The sequence below is a fragment of the Haliotis rufescens genome, unplaced genomic scaffold (assembly GCF_023055435.1).
Source record: "Haliotis rufescens isolate VD_foot unplaced genomic scaffold, xgHalRufe1.0.p SCAF_3, whole genome shotgun sequence".
Taxonomy (NCBI): Eukaryota; Metazoa; Mollusca; class Gastropoda; order Lepetellida; family Haliotidae; genus Haliotis; species Haliotis rufescens.
In genome coordinates, this window is record NW_025964001.1 from 11,125,891 (window position 1) to 11,145,943 (window position 20,053).

The 20,053-nt window shown below is 37.6% G+C and overlaps 1 protein-coding gene across 6 annotated transcripts; it reads left to right on the forward strand.

The window, feature by feature from the left end:
- The first annotated feature begins 383 nt into the window (after positions 1 to 383).
- Positions 384 to 19,848, forward strand: LOC124146644 (zinc finger protein 410-like). Of its 6 annotated transcripts, XM_046517034.2 has the most exons (9): positions 641 to 967; positions 1,927 to 1,983; positions 4,385 to 5,137; positions 7,590 to 7,776; positions 7,969 to 8,144; positions 10,162 to 10,251; positions 11,883 to 12,149; positions 13,527 to 13,652; positions 14,170 to 19,848. In XM_046517034.2, exons 3-9 carry the CDS (start codon positions 4,582 to 4,584, stop codon positions 14,586 to 14,588), a joined length of 1,821 nt encoding a protein of 606 aa, XP_046372990.1. In that variant the 5' UTR covers positions 641 to 967; positions 1,927 to 1,983; positions 4,385 to 4,581; the 3' UTR covers positions 14,589 to 19,848. The 6 variants fall into 6 exon arrangements, with proteins under 6 accessions (XP_046372989.1, XP_046372987.1, XP_046372992.1 ...); XM_046517033.2 differs by lacking the exons at positions 641 to 967; positions 1,927 to 1,983 and adding an exon at positions 384 to 483; XM_046517031.2 differs by lacking the exons at positions 641 to 967; positions 1,927 to 1,983 and adding an exon at positions 490 to 619.
- Positions 19,849 to 20,053: the final 205 nt, after the last annotated feature.

Here is a 20,053-nt window from a genome sequence, read left to right on the forward strand (position 1 = left end):
ATAAACAATATTGATATAACTGATATAATATATGTTCTCGTGTAGACATATTGTCAAATGCACATTTCTATTTGAAATCAAACTCTGAAAAGAATAACATGATATAGGTATTAATTCTTCGGGTAATTCCGTCATTCTGAAAGAAAGTAAGGTGTATTCTGATTGGTTGTTTCATGATGTCGTCAACAAAATATCAAAACGGTTCCATTGACAGTTTAGTTTGCGACTGGTAACACAATAAGTACGCAACCACTCTAATGTTGACAAATTTGTATTTCCAAGTACAGATATGATTGTTTACATTCATAAATATATGCAACATTCACATGTGTTTTGGGAAAATTTTGTTCCTTTGGCCAATCGGTATCGTTTTAACAAACGCCATCGATGTGTAGGAAGTGATTGGAACTTCTTTCAGAAGATGACCCAATTTTTAAATAGTTCTGCATGAGTATTTGTATTAAGAGGATAAAACGTTACATGGTATCCACATTATCATGATTCTAACAATTTAAAACTCTCTATATGTTTCCACGGTAGCTGCAAAACTGATTTGGTACTTTTCATTGACTGGTAACTGTATTCTTACGCAATGAAGGTAGGATGGAAAGTGCGAAGAGTAAGATTACAACCCATAATATTTCATTTATTTCCGCGTTGATTATCAGTGGTCAAAACTGTTTTGTTTGATAACACATATCGTGTGGAAAAAAGGATAGTCTGTTTCGACGAAATGGTTCAAACGTCGGTCTAAATTTCATTTTAGGCGCTATCATTTCTTGTTGTTTGAGGGTTTATGTCGTCATTTTGCCATTGATGGTTAAAAATGTTAACGAAGTCTGATGGAAAATTCCACCGACCTTCAATAGAGCAATGTCAGTGTTTCACGAAACAACCCACGAATGATGGTTTCTAGCCGGTTTAATGCAGTTGGAAGCAGATCATTCATAAGAACTATTAACTATAGGTAAACAGCAGAAGTCATGTAGATCTAATCAGAAAAAAACGTGTTTAGCGGTATGATTGATATCTTACAAATGCTTACCAAACAGCTGATATTGAGCCATTTGTGGTATTCAATTTGTGGAAGAATAAACAACCTCATAGGCACCGTCTATGTTTATAGGTGTATTCAAAGACGTATATACATATATCTATGTAGTCTTTGGTGTATGTAAATATTTTTGAGTTAGTATTTTAAATTTGGCTTTGTAATGAATACAGTATTAAATACATTGAAAGTAACTGACAGTTCCTAACTTCAAACAGGTCTATAAAACATGCATATATATTTGTCGTTTAAGTTCAAAGGTGAAGTGTTTATGTGAGCAGTGGCATGTACACATGTGCCTTTATAGTTATACATTTAAAATGCAGTCAAGGTTTATCTCATAATTGTTATCTCACTCACTGTAATCTACATATATGTAGTATGGTCAGCAATTTTGTGGTGTTTAGGAATTAAGAATATAGCCATATTCTCCCAAATGGGCTATTAGTTGTTCTAAACCTGGATTTGTATCAACAGTTGTTCAAATGAATTCTGGATTAATTATGTGGTTCAGTATATGTTATTATCTCATAAAGTATCTAATAGTTCTGATTTACATAATATATTGGTTGCCATAGGATATGGAGTGTTATTATAGGGGATTATTTGATGGTTTCATTGGTACTTGAAATAATTATGACTAATGATGCCTGATGTAAAAGTCATGTTGTGGATGTAATTTTGTAGAGTCATGCTGATTCAGTGTTGCCTGTTGAAGTTTCCACATTTGTAAAATAACAATGCTTATGGGTCCATCCATATTTTCATCAGTGATGAAATAGATGTTTGATAGGCATTTCTTAGAAATTGATGGGTGACACAATTTATGGATAGCAAATTCTTTATTTTACTGTAATAGTGATGTTTATGTGTAGATCCTTGTACTGTTGTCAAGCAAGACTAAAACATGAACATGGTACAGAATATTTATGGTAGGTGGATGATTAAAAGTTACAACAATTACATACATGAGAGAGCTGAGGTGAAATGGGGTTTAACGTCGCATCCAAGATTATTACACTTATATAGCAACGTGTGTGTGTGTGTGTCTGTCTGCCTGCCTGCTTGTACTAGTCCGGACTGATGGCAATTTATAGTGCTAGCACACTGAGATACCATGCCGCAGTTTAACATGAATACCCCACTCAGACACAGTATACTGACTCTGAGCCGACCAGTCCTTGTTTTAACCCCTTAATGCCAAGCGCCAGACAGGGTAACAACAAGTACCATCTTTTAACTTCTTTTAGTATGACGCGGCCGAGGATCAAACCCCAGACCTTCCGCTCTCCGGGCGGACGCTCTACCACTAGACCACGTATGTGGTCCATGCATGAGAGAGATTAACATGAGCTGGTTAAAAGAATAACAACGGAATTATGGTATTGTAAATATACATCTGTTTTATGCTATGAACTCATTAAGCAGTAATCCTCCCACCTATGTATACTTAATCCTGTTTAATTGGCTTCCCCATCATGTGTTTTCTGTCCCCATGTTGTTACAATATTATCCTTCTACTATTTAGTCTACTCATGTTAGTGATTGAGTATGGTTTTTCACTGCTTTTAGCAATATTCCAGCAGTATCACGGCAGGGGACACCAGAAATGGGCTTCACACTATGTATTCATGTCGAGAATCGAACCCAGGTTTTCAGCGTGACGAGCGAACGCTTTAACGACTAGGCTACCTGACCGCCCCTCTACTCATGTATGCAATTGTTGTCACTGCTATTCCTCCACCTACCATATGTATTCTGTACAATGTTTATTATTCAAGTCTTGCTTGATGAGGGTATAAGGATCAGAAACAGCGCTATTATAGTAAATAAAGAAGTTGTTATCCATAAATTTGTGTCTACTTTGATGAAATGGAACTTGGAAACTTAGGTTTCTGACTCAGAAAAGGTCCTCAATAACCTACGCTTGTGTTGAGAGAAGACTAAATGGATTGGGTTGTCAGTCTCTGTGACTTGGTTGATTGTAGGATGTTCATGTCAATCACTGTTTTGGTCCAGACTTGATTATTGGACAGGCCGCTATCATATAGCTGGAATATTGCTGAGTGCAGTGTTTGTCAGCGAACAAACAGACAAACAAATACTTAAAACTTTACAAAGACATCAAGGCCATTAATGTCTCCTGTAATTGTAAATCCTTACAATATGGCAACTGTGGCAATTAATTGGATTTAATAAAATAGACGTCTTCTCAGAACCTACAACAGCATTGGAGCCAAACATTTGGGAGATCTGAAAAGCATTTCCCTGATTCAAATTGTCCTTTTGGCATCAGTCCAGCATCCCAAACAGACACCAATGTAGCCTTTTTAAATTAAGAACTTGAATAGACCTATGAATTTTGAACTGTGCATAGATGATCCCATTTTGGCTTTTTCACGTTTTGTTCGGTAGGGTAGCCTAGTGGTTAAAGCATTCACTCATGAAGCCGAAGACCCGGGTTCGATTCCCCGATTCCCCTCATGGGTACAAATTACAATGTGTGAAGCCTTTTTCTGATGTACCCTGCTGAGATATTGCTGGAATATTTCTAAAAGTGATGTAAAACCATACTCACTTTTTCATATTTGCTCATATCATTTCCATCCAAAGTTCAGGTGACTTTCCTGACTATTTGTTCTTCTTTTGGCTGGTTATGTGACATGTAGATAGTACACAACAGGGTAGAACATGTAAGCTTATGTAGGTCTGGTTTCTAGAACATTTGTATTTCTTGTCAATTTCATACATCTATCTACCTAAGTACAATCCGGTGTAGAATAGGCCTTCAGCAACCCATGTTTGCCGTAAAAGGCGACTATGATGTCGTGGTGGTCAGGCTCGCTGACATGGTTGATGCATGTCATCGATCACAATTGCGTGGATCGATCCTCATGTTGTCAATCTCTGGATTGTCTGGTCCAGACTTGATTACTTACAGACTGTCGTCATATAGCTGGAATATTGCTGAGTGTGGCATTAAACAATAAACAAACAAACAAACAAACAAACCTAAGTACAAAAACATTAGTTAGCAAATAGTTGAACTAGTTGTACTACAGACCCTGTTCTACAAAACTATTTAAACTTTATGTTCAAATGAAATTCATAATCTCTTTTCCACACCAGTTTTCAAAATATCAAACCCTTGAAGCTCACAGGATCTAAAAAGTGGTCTTTTTAATAAGAGAACACAATTTCTTCTAGGTGTTCTTGTTGATATTTTGAATATCTGTTGTTTCTTTATTTATGCACACAACTTACTTAGAGAATAATCATGGTAATAGTAAAAACAGTTTTACAAAACATTGATAAATGTATATCTTGTTTCAGATGTGGATTAATGAATGCGAGGTTGAAAACGATGTGTTACAGCTATACAAGAAGAAAAGAAGTCAGCAAGAGGATTTTGCATAACTGGAAGCTTGTTGATGTAACCTAATGCCACACTGTGGAACCAGGTCACAAGATGAACCATGGGACAAAGATGTATTGTGAATGTAGTTGACTAACTGCATGTGTAAAGTGACATGGATGAGACAGTAGACTCTCCATCAGGAGAGGAACTAGCACCTGGCAAGATGGATGTTCTGACAGTTACTGCAACAGTCAATGCTCTTCATCCCCAGACAACTGCCTCTCTTAACACTGCACAGTCTATCTTACCACAGGCATCGTATGTGTATCTTGGTAGCGCAACAGGACACCAGACAACGTCCGTGGACAACAGCCAGCCTGTCGTGTACCTGAGCAGCAGTGCCAACCAGCAGAAGGTCCTCAGCACCATCACGCCAGTCCTTGTCTTGTCAAATAACCATGGCAAGGGGGCTATGGAAGCAAATGTTATGCTGGAAAACTCATCCCCAGCATTTCTGCGTCTATCTGGTGACTTGCAGAACATCCAGGCAATGGCTCAGGCTAATCTCATTGCACAGACTCAGGAGCATATTGCTCAGCAACTTGGAGAGGAAGAGATGGCTCTACAGTCAAAGGTCAAGGATGAGGGGGATACTTTTACCAGTCTTCAGAGCTCATGTGAAGATGAAGAACAAACAGGTCATCGTCAGGGAAAATCTAAAGCCTCAGGTAAGGAGTTCAAACAATTATTTTAGTTAGAAATCATGCAGTGATATTGTTTGTAATTGCTGCTCCCTGTTTAGGATGCAAGGATAGGTCCACTATACAAGCACTACAAGATGGTCTCATTCGTATCAAATCTGTTACTCACATAGGATACCTCCACTGACAAACCCTTCATAGAAGATCACATCATAATCTATTAAGCCAATCAATGTCAGCGTCTAAGTTATAATGAAAACATGACTCTGGAGTTTTGATTGAAACTGTAAAATCTTGAGCAACGGAAAAGACATTGGTTTTACATTTTCAGTCAAAGCCGAGGAGGAGTGTTTGAACTAAGTTATGATCAGTCTAAATGCAAGAAATACCAGAAATAATAAGAAAACATTGGGATACCTTATAGTGAAATACTACTTTAAACAATAAATTTGATGACAGCGAGAGAGAAAGACCATGTGCAGCCTGCAGTCAACTGAAGTCATGATGTAAGATTGAACACCCTTTCATCACTTACCCTGTGGCTCAGTTGGAAAACAGTGGGTTACAATAGTAAATATGATATGTGAGGTTGCAGGTCTGATTCATGTCATTGAATTTTCATGTAGATCTGGGTTAGAATTGGTCTTCAGCACCCCATGTTCTGATGTAAAAACTCCAAGCAGGTCTTACAATTCAAATGTAAACCTCTCAGGAGGTCTCACTTGAAAGAAGCACCTCTCACAAGGTTACTACATTTAGATACCAAGGTACTTACGGTACAAATGGTAAAAGTGGCAGTAGGTTTATAAATGCTTGGGCTGGTTGTGTGGACAGCGTGGATCATTGCTGATACTGTCAACCACTTGTTTGCCTGGTAAAACCTAAATTTTATAACTTATCCTATCTCACACTATGCCTTTCTTCCTTCCTCTTTTGATCCGTGTGTGGAAACATCTCAAGACAAAGTTTCCAGCTTCAAAAACCATTTTGCCTGAACTCCCCTTGCATCACTCTAGTGGTCACCCAAACAAATGGGTCACGCACTACAGTCCCGTATACCATGACCTAAGCGGTTTGATCACCTGACACCATATGCCACATCATTCTTTCTCTTTTCCGCAGTGTGGAGACGGGTTATGAAGTAGAAAATACAAGTTTTTGTATTTCTATTGCTTCTGATAGTGAGTTCACATATTACTTCTCCCTAACGTCATGGGGAAAAAACAGAATTATCATCCGGCCTGCAAGAAGTGTCATCTCATATTTTCACCTTGTGATCCACATGCGTTATGCTGTGACTGTTTGTAAACCTGGTATCCGATGTTCAGAATGTTCTCACCTATCAGACATGGCCTTTACTAAATTACCTGCATAAATGCCAGAAGCATACTGTTGATTGGAGATCCAAATCATGGGATGTTGAACATGGGCCATCTGCAACCAAGAAGCATAAGCGTGTTACTACCAAAGCTATTCTCTAGTCCACCAAGAGCCAGTCTCGGACAGCTTTCTTCAATGACAAGATTCCCGCCAAATCTTTACTGTCGACTGTTTCTAGCGCTCCCCTATCTCCTGCGAAATCTCTATCATATACGGTTCTGGCAGTTACTGATAAAGGCCCATCAACAGTACCACTTCGACGTCTGACGCATCTGGCATTCCACGACCATCAGCTGAAAGTGGTCTAACTGAAGATGTTGTCCAGCCACATTCTACCTCCTTGAGGTTCCACTGGTTCTATCGACCGCGGCTATTTATTATTCCGAATTTACTGATCGTGGTCACTCTACAGATCAATCCTACACCTACAAACGCGGTCGCTCCAGTTCTCCAGATGGTCATTGTCATCCAGCAATAGCAATCATCTGACTTCAACGACACTCCCAAAGACATTCATCTAGGAGCTATACATATGACAGAGATCACAATTGGGATTGATACACACCTCCGTCACAGCGATATCAACACATGTGGCACTACCCGTTTGCCTGTCCTGATCATTGTGGGAACTATCGTTACCATCATTACTCAGACTACCTATCGATGCCAGATTACTATCGATATGTGTCTCCTCTAAATTGACATCAGGATTGACTTGACACTACAACTATGCAACCCGAAGCTTCCCCAGACGGCCATGCTTTGCCTCTTTCATCTACTGGTTTACACCACGTGATTAAGTATTCGGCCAAAACAGTTTTGGAAGCTGGAAACTTTGTTTTAGGATGTTTTCACACAAGGAGTGAAAAAAGAAGGAAGAAAGCCACAGTGTGAGATAGGATAAGTATATAAATAAACAAGTTAAAGTAGATTTTTCAATTATATACAGGCTATAGATGATATAGCTGGAAAAATGCTTGAAGTAAGTAACACACTCTCTCTTTAGTACCTATTAAATTATTTGTAAGTTATTTTCCAAATGCGTAATGAAAATATTTATGCTTATTCCTGATCAGTAAAACTGAACATGTATTTTCAGGAGGAAAGGTGTACATGTGTGAGACCGAAGGATGTGGAAAGACATTTGCCTCTGCAGGTTTCCGCAAGTTTCATCAGACAGCACAGGGTCACTCTGTGAGTAGCAAAGCTCTACAGTGTCCATTTGACCAGTGTGGGCGCAAGTTTGCTCGACCAGCCCACTTCAAGTATCATCAACTCACCCACACGTAAGCCTTCTCTGCATTTGAACGCATTGTGAAAATAGGATCAGTACCTAATGATAGACTGGAACATTCATTGAATACACTTCAACATTTGCGTGGCACACAATGACATAGAAATATAGTTGGAATCACAGTTAAACCTAGCTCAAGGTGTTATATCCTATTCCTGTTGTATAATTATTTTACTGTTTCCAGGGACAATCGCCAGTATGAGTGTGAGTTGGAAGGCTGTGGCAAAAGGTTCTTTACTGCTCAGCGGCTGAAAGTTCATATGCGCACCCATACGGGAGAGAAGCCATTTGTCTGCACTGAATGTAACAAATCCTTCACCACTGCAGGGAATCTCAAAAACCACGAACGTATACACTCAGGTAAGTTATCTATTCAATAAGGGTGAAACGATACACCGATATTCCGATGCATCGCGATACTTGACCCACCAAACGATATACGATAAACGTGGGCCCATTTATCGATATGCCACAATATGGAACGCAAATCTCAAGTACAAGCTATTGTACCTTTCAATAAACCGCTAACTTGGTTACAGCGCGGTAACGCATGGCTCTCAAAAACGTACTTACATTTTTAATAAGCTGAGGTTTTACACCCGACAGATGTTTTTCCCCATCTCATAAAATATTATCAGCTGATCACCGCAAGCACATAACACCGGAAATACCAGTCAGCAAATCTGAACTAAAGTACGCAATTCAATACCATTATTATACTATCTTGTTATTAAAACGTGTTCATTGTATATCTGGACTTGTGTTTGTAATATATTTTATTAATTTTATTCAAAATTTCTTTAATATTGTTTTCATTAAGTTATGTGAAATCGTGCGTGAAGAGATACAGCAACCACGGTCAGATTACCGCTTTTGATGCATTGAAACGAACTTTAGTTGCTAGAGAATGGATACATATTATATTAAAAATGCCATACTTTGACTCGTTAAAAGTCATATTTGTGGCAATTTGGCTAATATGTGTCAACATAACGTTTTCACAATCGAAATACATGTAGCGCAAGAAGTCCCTACGGTGACTGGTCAAATTGTTCAATACGTAAAAATATCCAGCAATCACCAGTACCAAAATGCTACACTTGTGGTTCTTATAATTTTAAACATTTATAAAGTAAAAGCTGCAACTAAGGTAACACGATATTGGAATATATTATTCCTGATAAAACAATAATTTCAGATACAATTTCCTCGACCATTGCATCAAAATTCTTTGAAGTTGTATCACTGGTGGTGTTTGAACTTTGAATTGTTTTGAAGGAAAGTTAGAGAAAGTTCCACTTTGAAGCTGGACAACTTCAGTAGTCTTGTTCTTATAAAATAATTTTGACTGTTCCAAAATCATAAAAGGTTCAATCTTGACATGCTTTAAGTCTTGTTTTTTTTTTATCATTGCGTATCGAGATACGTATCGCATCGTGACCAGAATATCGAGATGCGTATCGTATCGTAACCTTCCTGTATCGTTGCAGCCCTACTATTCAATAATACTGGGGAATATAGTAGGGGGTTGGGGATTTTAAGGTTTACTCTGGACCAGTGTTTGAAAAAAACACCTGCAGATTGGCCCGTGGCATGTAGATCTCCTGTCGGGCCCATAGTTTCAAGTTTGTATGGGTCCTTACAGCCTACAGTAAAGTTACATATCAGTTTATTTGTTAAATGTTTTTCATTGGTTTGAGTTTCATGACATCTTAGGTGCTGCAATTCGCTGTGCAGAGTTGCATCCTTATGATCCTGGGTTCGAATCCTGGTTTGCCCCAATTATGTTTCTAGGTTTGTCAGCACCATACCTGTGCTCATGGGTTTCACCAAAGTGGTAAACGCCCCAGACCTGTATCACTTCAGGCTTGCCTCCGATATCAAGCTGATATGCTATGATATAACTGGAATACTGTTCAAAGCGGGGTTACACCTAACTCAGAGAACTCACTCACTTTATCCAATATGGTGTTATATGATTGGATGGCTATTTTTTGTGTCATGTAATTCCAACTGGACTCAAAATGAATGGAGATATGATACGCTGGATAATTGAGGATATATACTGGTTTGTTTGCCATGTTCTCACAGTAGAGCAGCTCCCAGGTAGCCAGGGCGTGTTTGTGTCAGTGAGGATTTGGGTGGTCAATGTCACAGAAAATTATTTTATTTTGAATGTTTAATTTTCAAGAACTGTTTCAGTTAAAGGGATCTTTATTCATTGTATCCACCCTTGGTTAGTATCTGGCATTCAAATTATCATGTTACATTGCTGGTAGATAACAGCATTTATTCCATATGCTCACTCTCTCCAAAATACTTTGTCTGTTTTCTATTGTTGCTTATTATTTGCTTATTAACAAGATATTTCTTACAGGTGAACGTCCATATGCATGTGACTATGAAGGCTGTGTGAGAAAGTTCACAGAATGTTCATCCCTCAAGAAACACAAGCTGGTCCATACAGGTGATATATAGATGTGTTTAACCATTACAGTACAAACAACAAACAAACAAACAAACAAATAGAATGACATTTATACAATATGCATCATTGTATGTGAAACTATTTTGTGAATGACATGACAGAGGCTTTCTTCCCTGCTGATATTAATATCGATAAACTTTGGGTTTCTTTTTGTTGTTTACACAAATTCACTGGGAAGGAGAAAGGTTGTTCACCTTGTTTAATTTGTGTTCAACATTTGTTGTTGGAGGAGGCCTGAAGCACTGTAAACCGAGTAATGTGAAGAACAAGACTGTGGCATGTCCTGTAATTACACTGCTCCCCAGCAAGCATAGCTGTGCTCTGACATCAATCATGTTTACATTTGGACAGTTTCTTAAAGTTCATATGCATATTTTTCACATAAGGTGAATGTGAAAAGTATAGAATTATGAGTTTTATTGTTTTTCTGGGTGAAAAGACATTCAAGAGATATTCAAATGATAATTAATTGATAATGAAACCAACATGTTTCTATTTGTATTTTATGTTTTCCATTCTATCCTGGAGACTTATGTGGAAAGGCAGATGAATACCGTCATCAGTGTGCATTATTTTGCGTCACGTGGAACAATTTTTGTTGACTTTTCCAAAGCATTGTCAAAGTATCTAATTATTGATGCCTTAGTTTTTGTAAAGATTATTGTCCCATGCATATTCCCAATAATCTGAGCTAATGTGTGCAACAAATTGGATCTCTTGAAATGGAAGAAAATGTTGTGTAAACACTATCCAACATGGAGGTTCGCTTCAGAATTATTACGTTTTTTTGGAAACGAATATTGGAGTTATTGGAGTCTTTTCAGAATGATTATTGGTGTTTTAACAAAGAGCAGACACACAGTATTTTTGTAATTGAACTTCCCATGTAGCTGTCCGTTATTAGAATAATTACATTTAGAATGGGGAATTGTTAAAATGCAAAAATGGTGATATTTTCATTGTACATTATTTTCAGATGTCGGTTATTGTACTTCTGCTTTGTCTAATATAGTTGATAATGGCATCACATAGAAGATACTTTCCCTCAGAATCCAGAAGTGTGAAGTGTATTTATGTGCATGATGTATATAAGTTTTAGAAACGTCTTATTGACCTCCTAATCAAGGCCTAGAGTTTATCTCACAAAACACTGTGAAATATTTTCAGAATTAGACCGATACAAAAGTGAAAATGTATAATTTGTAACAGGGTTATTCTGTGTACCTACTTTTTATAGGTTTCTTTGTTGAGTGGTGACACTTTGGATACCGAAAAGCAGAAGTTTCCGATGTGAATTGGAGCCACCATTTTTGTTTACAACATACAGCATTTTGATTGGCTGCTTTCATACAACTTGTCACATGGAAATAGAGCATGTCATATTTTGGACAACTCACGTCCAACAAGTTGCCTGTTCATGCATGCATCAAATTGTATACCCATTGTATATTTTATTGTGTGAATGCCTCTTTAGGTGATCAAGAAATCTTGACAAGTTAAGACAGTGTCAGATAAATATTAAAATAAACTAATGACACTCAATAGATCATTTCATGTGTGTCTGATAGTAATTATTTATGCACACTTTCAACATCTTAATATTTTTACAGGTGAAAAACCATTTTCCTGCAACATCTGCTTCAAGACATTTTCCCAGAGTGGTAGTCGGAAGGTGCACATGAAGAGGCATGAGATGGCGGCAGCTGCTACAGCCGCTGTGACGATGAGGAGGGAGAGGAACGACATCGCTGTCACTGTCACATCATCATCCGCATCAGCCATTGCAGTAAAGAGAGAGATAAATGAGGAGGGCATGAAGGAAGGCACGGACAACCAAAAGCTGATCGTTATTCATGAGCTGGCACAACACTATGGAGGTAGTTTTGTTTCATGTGAAGAATTTGTTTTGAAGTTTTGACATCAGAGACTTCAGACACTACTTGTTCAGAGATGAAGAAGGCATTCAGTCTCTCAGTTTCATAATTGCAGAATTTTACTTTCTTCTATTTAACTAAGTGTATGGCACGTACAATCATTATGATAGATATCTCGATAGTGCATTTGCAATATGATTACCATATTCGACGTAATAAGCGCCCAGGGCGCTCTCAAAATTAGAAATAGGGGGCTCTTATTAGAATGTTTATTTGGTGGAAAAAAAGAGAGTTGAAAGATAAATTTCGTGGTTTATGCTGACACACTGAAATGTCTATATGCGACAGATAAACCTTTCCAGAATTTAGTTGCCCATAATTAAGAATGCATATAACACACGAGTGCGTATTATACGCGAATAAATAAGTCTTGTGTACATTGATCAATCGGAAGGAGTGCTTATTGGGATAGTTCACTAGCCAATATATCAGCAAATATCGCCGTGGGCGCTTATTAGAGCGGGGCGCTTATTACGTCGAATACGCTAATATAAACTTGACACATGTCAACTCAAGGATTTTCCATCAACAAAAGGGATTGAAAGTAGGCCCAGCCAATATGTATGAACTACACTTGAGTCAATTGAACTAACAGTTGCTTGAGAACTTGTATATATATACTGAAAGTGAGTTTTGGACCGCCCGATTCTTTCATATGCGTATTACTATAGTTAATCTGTCTTGCCAGCTTACAAGACCGAACAGGTTTTTACTAGACTTAGGCTTCGGACTCGTGGCTAAATTTTCAGACTGTCATAGCACTAAGTGTCATGAGGCAACAAGCATGACATGTTACCAGGGGTTACATGACGCACAAATGTGTGTCAAGTATGCATAAATTTAAGTATGGACACAGAAAAAAAATGATGTGTCCCAAGGGCCGCACAGAACCTACAGCGCATCAAGAGCAGTTATAGGCATCTGTGTTTACCCATGAATCATAAACACTTTCCACATTCTCACTGATTCATTCCAGGCTCTGAAGCAATTATCTAAATGTACAGTACACTACACCATTTCATTACTTTATATACTGTCGTCACGCCGAAGACCTGGGTTCAATTCCCAACATGAGTACAATGTGTGATATTGCTGGAATATTGCTCAAAGCGGCGTAAAACCATACTCACTCACTCACTTTATATTCTGTACCCTCATATTGCCTGCAAGGACCCTTCAAATTTATTATTGGGGGTCCCTTGGACCCCCACTTTTGTAAGTCTAGGTAAAACCCTTCCCTACACACAAATCTCCCTCACGTCATGATGTTTCTTTCCTTGTGTTGTCTTTTAAATATTTTTTTTATCATCTCCTTACTAGCAGATGCACATGAACCTGTGGTGTTGACGCAAGGTCTGACGGACCATGTTGTGACCGTGACCACACAACCAGCTGACAGTGATGCTGAGAAGATACATCTACCAGATAACATTCTGGAGGCACAAGGTGAGCCCTGTTCAATCACAGCGTACCTTTGAACATATTCAGTGTGAAGTTATCATCTTATATTCTGTTGGATGAAATCTACTATGATGTGATATTGAAATCATGAATGATGTTATTTCTGTACCGTGAGTGGACTCTCATCTAGTGATATGCGTGCTTATATGCATTGTTATATTATAAGATCATACATAATAAAATAGACTTGGATTGTAGGATTTTTTCCTTAACCAGATATTGGTATTTGAATCAGAAGTAGAACAGATGCTTTTATCAAATTTTTGCTTGATTTAAGTATTTTAAACAGGAATTTGTATAAGCCTCTAAGATACAGTGTGAATTTGGCATGGTACTTAATAATTGTGCCTAGCCCAGTAGCATGCTCACTAGCCCCCATTTTTTTTAGTTGGACAGTTACAGGTAGAGTAAATCATCTAGATTTTAGAACTACTCATCAGAATACAGACCAGCGAATATTCATTATGTGCATGTATATGTGTCAAATGTGTTCTGTTTTCAGGTTTACATGGTGACCCTATCCACACTGAGGCTCTCCAGGCTGGGGACAAAGGCATGAATGTGGTGGTCCTTTCACAACCACAGGAGATAGTCAGTCTGACCTCACCTTACCACCAGCCACACATTCCTGGGAGAGAGGAGATCATATACGAAACTGACCTCCTACATACGGACCTCGACCATGAAGAGATTGCTCATTCTGAATTCAGCCTTCAGTCCTTGACCCAGGGGTCACAGGGGTCAGGAGACATGGGCGATGGCATCATGGCTGCTGACCAAGGACTAACAGAACATGGTGATATTTCCAGCTCCTCCCAAACGGGGAGGGAGATGGCCATGGATCCTATGATGGAGTCGGATGACGACACTGATCATGTGGAGGATTTAGTGACAAATAAACAGCAGACGGACAAGGTCTAACATGGAGAAATGGGGTGATGGTGTTTTATGTGTTATGATCCGAGTTTGAATGGAGATACAAAGTATTACTTCAACTGTAAATGCTCAGTAGATATTTCCACCTTGCCAGTTGTAGAAATTACAGGTTTTGATTTGTTCCCTAAGCATCTACTTCGTTTGTCACAGTAATCCATGATTTCTGATGCTTGTCCATTGTAATGTCATTGTGCTCCACATGTCAATAGCAAACGACAGTGGCTCTGGGATATTTGCCATCAGTGTATTTTACAAAGTAGATTGAATTACATCATGGGTGGTAATTTCACTTGCCTCTATTGAGTTACAGATTATATGTTCAAATGAAGTAATTTATTTTGGAGGTATGATCCTGATCACACAGCTTGAATGACATTGTCAAAACTATCCAACATCATGGTGTGTGTTTCAGAGCCAGTACATTGTGTGTAGATGGGACACATTGTCATGTATGGTTCTGTTGTTACCCGTAGGTCTGAAAGCCACTGGAGGATTCCTATATTGCTCTGGCAGTGATAGACTTGAACCATTACTTGATTAGTATAGATAGTAAGCTGAATGGTGTATGCCTAAAGCATATAGACATGACAGAGTAATAGCAAATGCATCTAGAAGCTGATTTGTGAGAGTGAATTGTACCTAAAGATGCAATGTTTTTACTTTCATTTCTACATAAAGATTCAGAACTAAATGCAGCCAAGAGTTTCCATTTATTTAAAAATATTAATTCATGACATATCAGATTTCTTCAGTATATTATTTTCCGCGGTCCCATTAAGAAGTAAAGTTAAACTTTATATACCGTAATCGACGTAATAAGCGTCCCGCTCTAATAAGCACCCACAGCGATATTCGCTAATATATTTGCCAGTGAACAATCCTAATTAGCACCCCTTCCGATTGATCAATGTACACAAGACTTATATATTCGCTTAAAATACGCACTCATCTGTTATATGCACACTTAATTATGGGCAGTTAAATTCTGGAAAAATATATCTGTCGTACATAAACATTTCAGGCTGTCAGCATAAACCACGAAATTTACCTTTTAACTCTGGAATAATATTCTAATAAGAGCTTCCTATTTCTAATTTTACGTCGAATATGGTATGTTTTTTTTTAGTAAAACAGAATGAAGATTTGGCAACATTTACCTAGTTCAGCACAAATACTCAAATGACTATGGTAACCATGAAGTCTTTGTCTTTGAGTGTGATAGAGGTGGAAATGAGTATTACTGTGTATTGTGAGTAGGTAGCAGTTTGTTGGCTGTGATGGAATCAGATGTGATATGTTCATATATGATTGTTCATTGTTGATCTCAGTAACATGGGGAATAGTATTACCATATCAGGATTCTTCCAAAATGATTGGAATTGTGGTCTGCTTAAAACAAAAAAAACATTAAGTGACAAAAAATTGTTTTATTATGATACACACTTCGGATCTGAAAGTTTTACAGGTCAACCATAGGCTGAAGTAAAGGTGAAAAAAAATGTTGGTTCTCAGGCGTTAAGGGACCGGTCATTCATAATAGAGGTGGGTGTGTGGGTCAGAGGGAATCTGACAGTCTTTAGGGGAGGGTCATAAAAAATAAAACACAAATCTGAGGAGGGTCGTGAAAAAGTGGACATTTTGTAATAAAATATAAAGGGTTTTTGCGTTTTGTCTTTTCAGGAAGTGTCATGAAAAAAATGTACAAGGAAATGGGGATGGTTATCCCAAAATATTACAAGCATTAGGGGAGGGTCATTATTTTCAGTACATGAGTGCGTCAAGAACTTCTAACCCACCCACCCCTGTAATACATGACCGATTCCTAAAGAGATATTAATGTTGATGCTCAATGTGAAAATGTTGCATCTTATTAACATGTGTAAAATTATATGAAATTAACAGTATCCATGTTGTGTTTAGTTGTAAGGTGAATGTGTGCTTAAGTGGATATATCTGAGAACCAATGTTAGTTTTGTTTTAGTTTAACGTGTGGACACCCATGTTGAGAAGATGTGTTATTCAACTGTTGTAAGATATGATTGTGATACTGACACGGTGAATGTTGTCCCTCTGGTGCTAGTTCTGGTGTAAAATGTTTAACTCTGTGGCATTTGCCTGGCCAGATACTGAATATGGTATTGATTATGAAACAACTGAACATCCAAGGATGTTGGTTTCAATTGTATGCCATGCATTGTTATTAATGAACATACATAATCATTTCTTTATTTGCAACCTTGGAACAAAATTTATAGTTGTCAGCTTAGTGTTAGGTTATGTTATGTCTGAAGGGTGATAATACATAGGTAGTGTAAATATGTCCTTGAGAGGGAGAATAACATTAATAAATTTCCTTCCTTTGCAACTTTTATTTGTCTGTTGAGACATACCGTATTCACTGTAATAAGTGCCCTCAGATAAATCATACACAACCAGTTAAACGAGGTCGCGCGGATGTGAACAAACTTAGTTCAAGCAGTGCTCCAGATAACTTTTTCAACCATATGAGTACAGTACTGGTCATTATCAGATTTTACGAGTTCCAGACATATTTTTTCAAAACAATAAATACTGTACTGCTTGTTTCTAGGAATGAGAAGTACTGGTGAGAAGTATGATATTGTGCCGCCATTATTCAAAGACCTTGTGTTGTACTTTCGGATTTGGGTGCCAAACTAATGTAAACATAACCGAGACGTGAGAATTTGAGTGCGTTATTATTAGCCAATCATATTGCAGGATTGGGAGGAAAGCCGTTTGCTGCCAACACAAAATGACGTATTCCCATTAAAGTGGAAGGTAATGCCTGATATTGTAAACAGAAGATTAACACTGTTTCAAATAACGTTTTTGAGATAAAATGGTACACATGCATTATTCCGGACACCAATCTGCCATGTGTGTTTGATTCTACTGATAAAGTATTTGTATCTACTTTGGTAATTAAACATTTCATTTACATACCAGAGCATTTAATTCAAGCCTTTGAGTGTGGGGGGGGGGAAGCCCCCCTCCCCCTGTTGTTTTAGCAAAGGTACAAAAATGGTGTCCGAAAAACATAGAAACCATTACTAGGGAATGAGCTTGTGCACATCCCTTACCAAAATGGTGGAAGGTGTCTGATATACTGCATTCCTGCCTAATTAATAGACAATGTATGGTAACAATTAATCATGCGAGCTAATAGTATTGTTTGCCTGCTTATTTGACGCTGTTGTAATTTGCAATCCATCCGTATTTCAGTACTTTCTATCCATACAATATGCCGATATGGCATCTATCTGGAGCACTGTCAAGCATAGATGAAACATATTCGATAATAGTTACTGGGCAAAAGTATATCCCTTCTGCGCTGTTGTTGTCTGTTTTTAAATAAAGGTCTATAATATATAAGAAATTAGGGACTGTCTTGTAAAGTTTTAGTCTCAGTATGGGGCACTTATAAAAATTAAAAAGATTGTTCTAGAAGTTGGTCGGGGGCGTTTATTGGATCAGCGTATTTAATAAGTCAAATATGGTTATACCATAGTTGAGATGGTCAGCATAATATGGATTTATCAGCCTGTGTAAGTAGTATCAAGGCTTAGTTTCAGATATGACCAGAAGACTTCAATATTTTTCTGTTTTCTTCAGCCTGCATTTTTTTCACTTTCTCTGGGTATTTCACACATCAAGGGTTAGTGATGTTTTGACATTTTGATTGCAGTTAATCTTGGTGTGTCAAGTCACTCTTTTCATTTTGCATCTCTGTAGTACAAAAATAACATAATAAGATAACATTATTGTATCATTTGTGCTTAACCATGAAACATTATGAGAACTTATGTTATGGCAAGCACTTTCTATCTTTAGGACAATTATGTTAACATTTTCAGCTTCTCTGAAACCACAGCACATGTGAAACTTTGCTTGGATGGTGCCAGCAGTTGTGTCATTAAAACGTGCTTCAAACAGTCTGATTTCAATTTGGACCACTGTCATGGCAGCCATTTTAAATGTTTCTGTGTTTCTAGGCTATTCGTCTGTAACATCAATGGAATATTGCTGAAAATGACGTACATAATGCACAACTACTTGCGAACTCTTTCTGTTTAGCCACATGGCTCTGATATTTCATTTTGAGCTACAGTGTAGTTTTTTGACAGTGTACCTAGCTTTTGTATGCTGTAAGTCACCATGGTCTCAACCTAGTCTCTCAATTATTTTCGGTGAAAAAGAGATCCTGTGGCCGGCAGCTACTTGTGTATGTACAAGAACACAGGACGAGGAAATATTAAGACAAGGAAGTCCCAAGCCTTCTTGACCCACAACGAATCAATCCAAACTTTATACATGTATTTATTTTGCATCTGTGAGTCTGCAAAATGGATGTGTAAGACAGAATGTCAACAAAGGTTAAGATGGGCAGTTTCAATCTACCACATTGTGTTCTTTTTTATTATGTTATTTTTCATATCAATATTATTTATTGTGCTCATTTCATAAGTTGTGTCATATGCAAAATCTGTATTTTCAAAGTTAAATATTCAAATTGATTTTTTTCTGTAATAATTTTATATAGTTAGTTTTCCCAGTGCACTTTATATTGCCTGTAATATGTTGATGTCTGCAAAGTGAAGATGAGTCTTTGCTTTATGCTCCAAGTATGTTCTGCTTAATTTATTTAATTATGAATTTAAGATTTCTTGAATAAAGATTCATAACGTAGACCGAAATCCAAGGTAGGATTGTGGTGGAATCAAGATCTAAAGCACATTTCCTATTTACGGTAGATATTACCATGGCATTGTGATATATATGATTAATTTGAGTAAAGAAGTACTATTTGTAGTGAATATCAGTGTTCAAGCACTGGAAATAGGACTGACACTTAGGAAAGTGAATGATGCCCAAGGCCAAAGGCAGTGAAGCTACAATGTAGGAACCACGCTGACAAAACAGGTAGCATTCCTTGATCATGCTGATCACATTACCTAAGCATGTTATTAAGATTTCTGCCACAAATGAGACTTCTGCTCAAGATCAGATACACCATTGATTGTAGTCCTGTCAATAAAAGAAACAGTGTCCTTGTTATGATGAAAATGTGACGGTTTACAGTTGGTGTCCAGTCAACAGGTTTTTTTTACCTGGCCATGTTTGCACCTCTGTAGAATTATGTTTATGCCATCATAAATATTTTTTTTATTTCTACATATTTTGTACAGTTTATTTTGTAATGTGATTAAATTACATTCTATGTAAAGTATGTCATTTGTTCTGTGTTTCCCAAAGCTTATCATGACCAAGCCAAAATGTGTTCGAACAGGCTGTATACCTATGGATTAGGTGAGTGAATATTCAATATACATGTTACAGACACAATATTTGTTGTTTAACGCCTCAGACAGCAATATTTCGGTCTAAAGAATCAAGTCTGTACCAGACAGGGGCGGTCGGGTAGCCTAGTG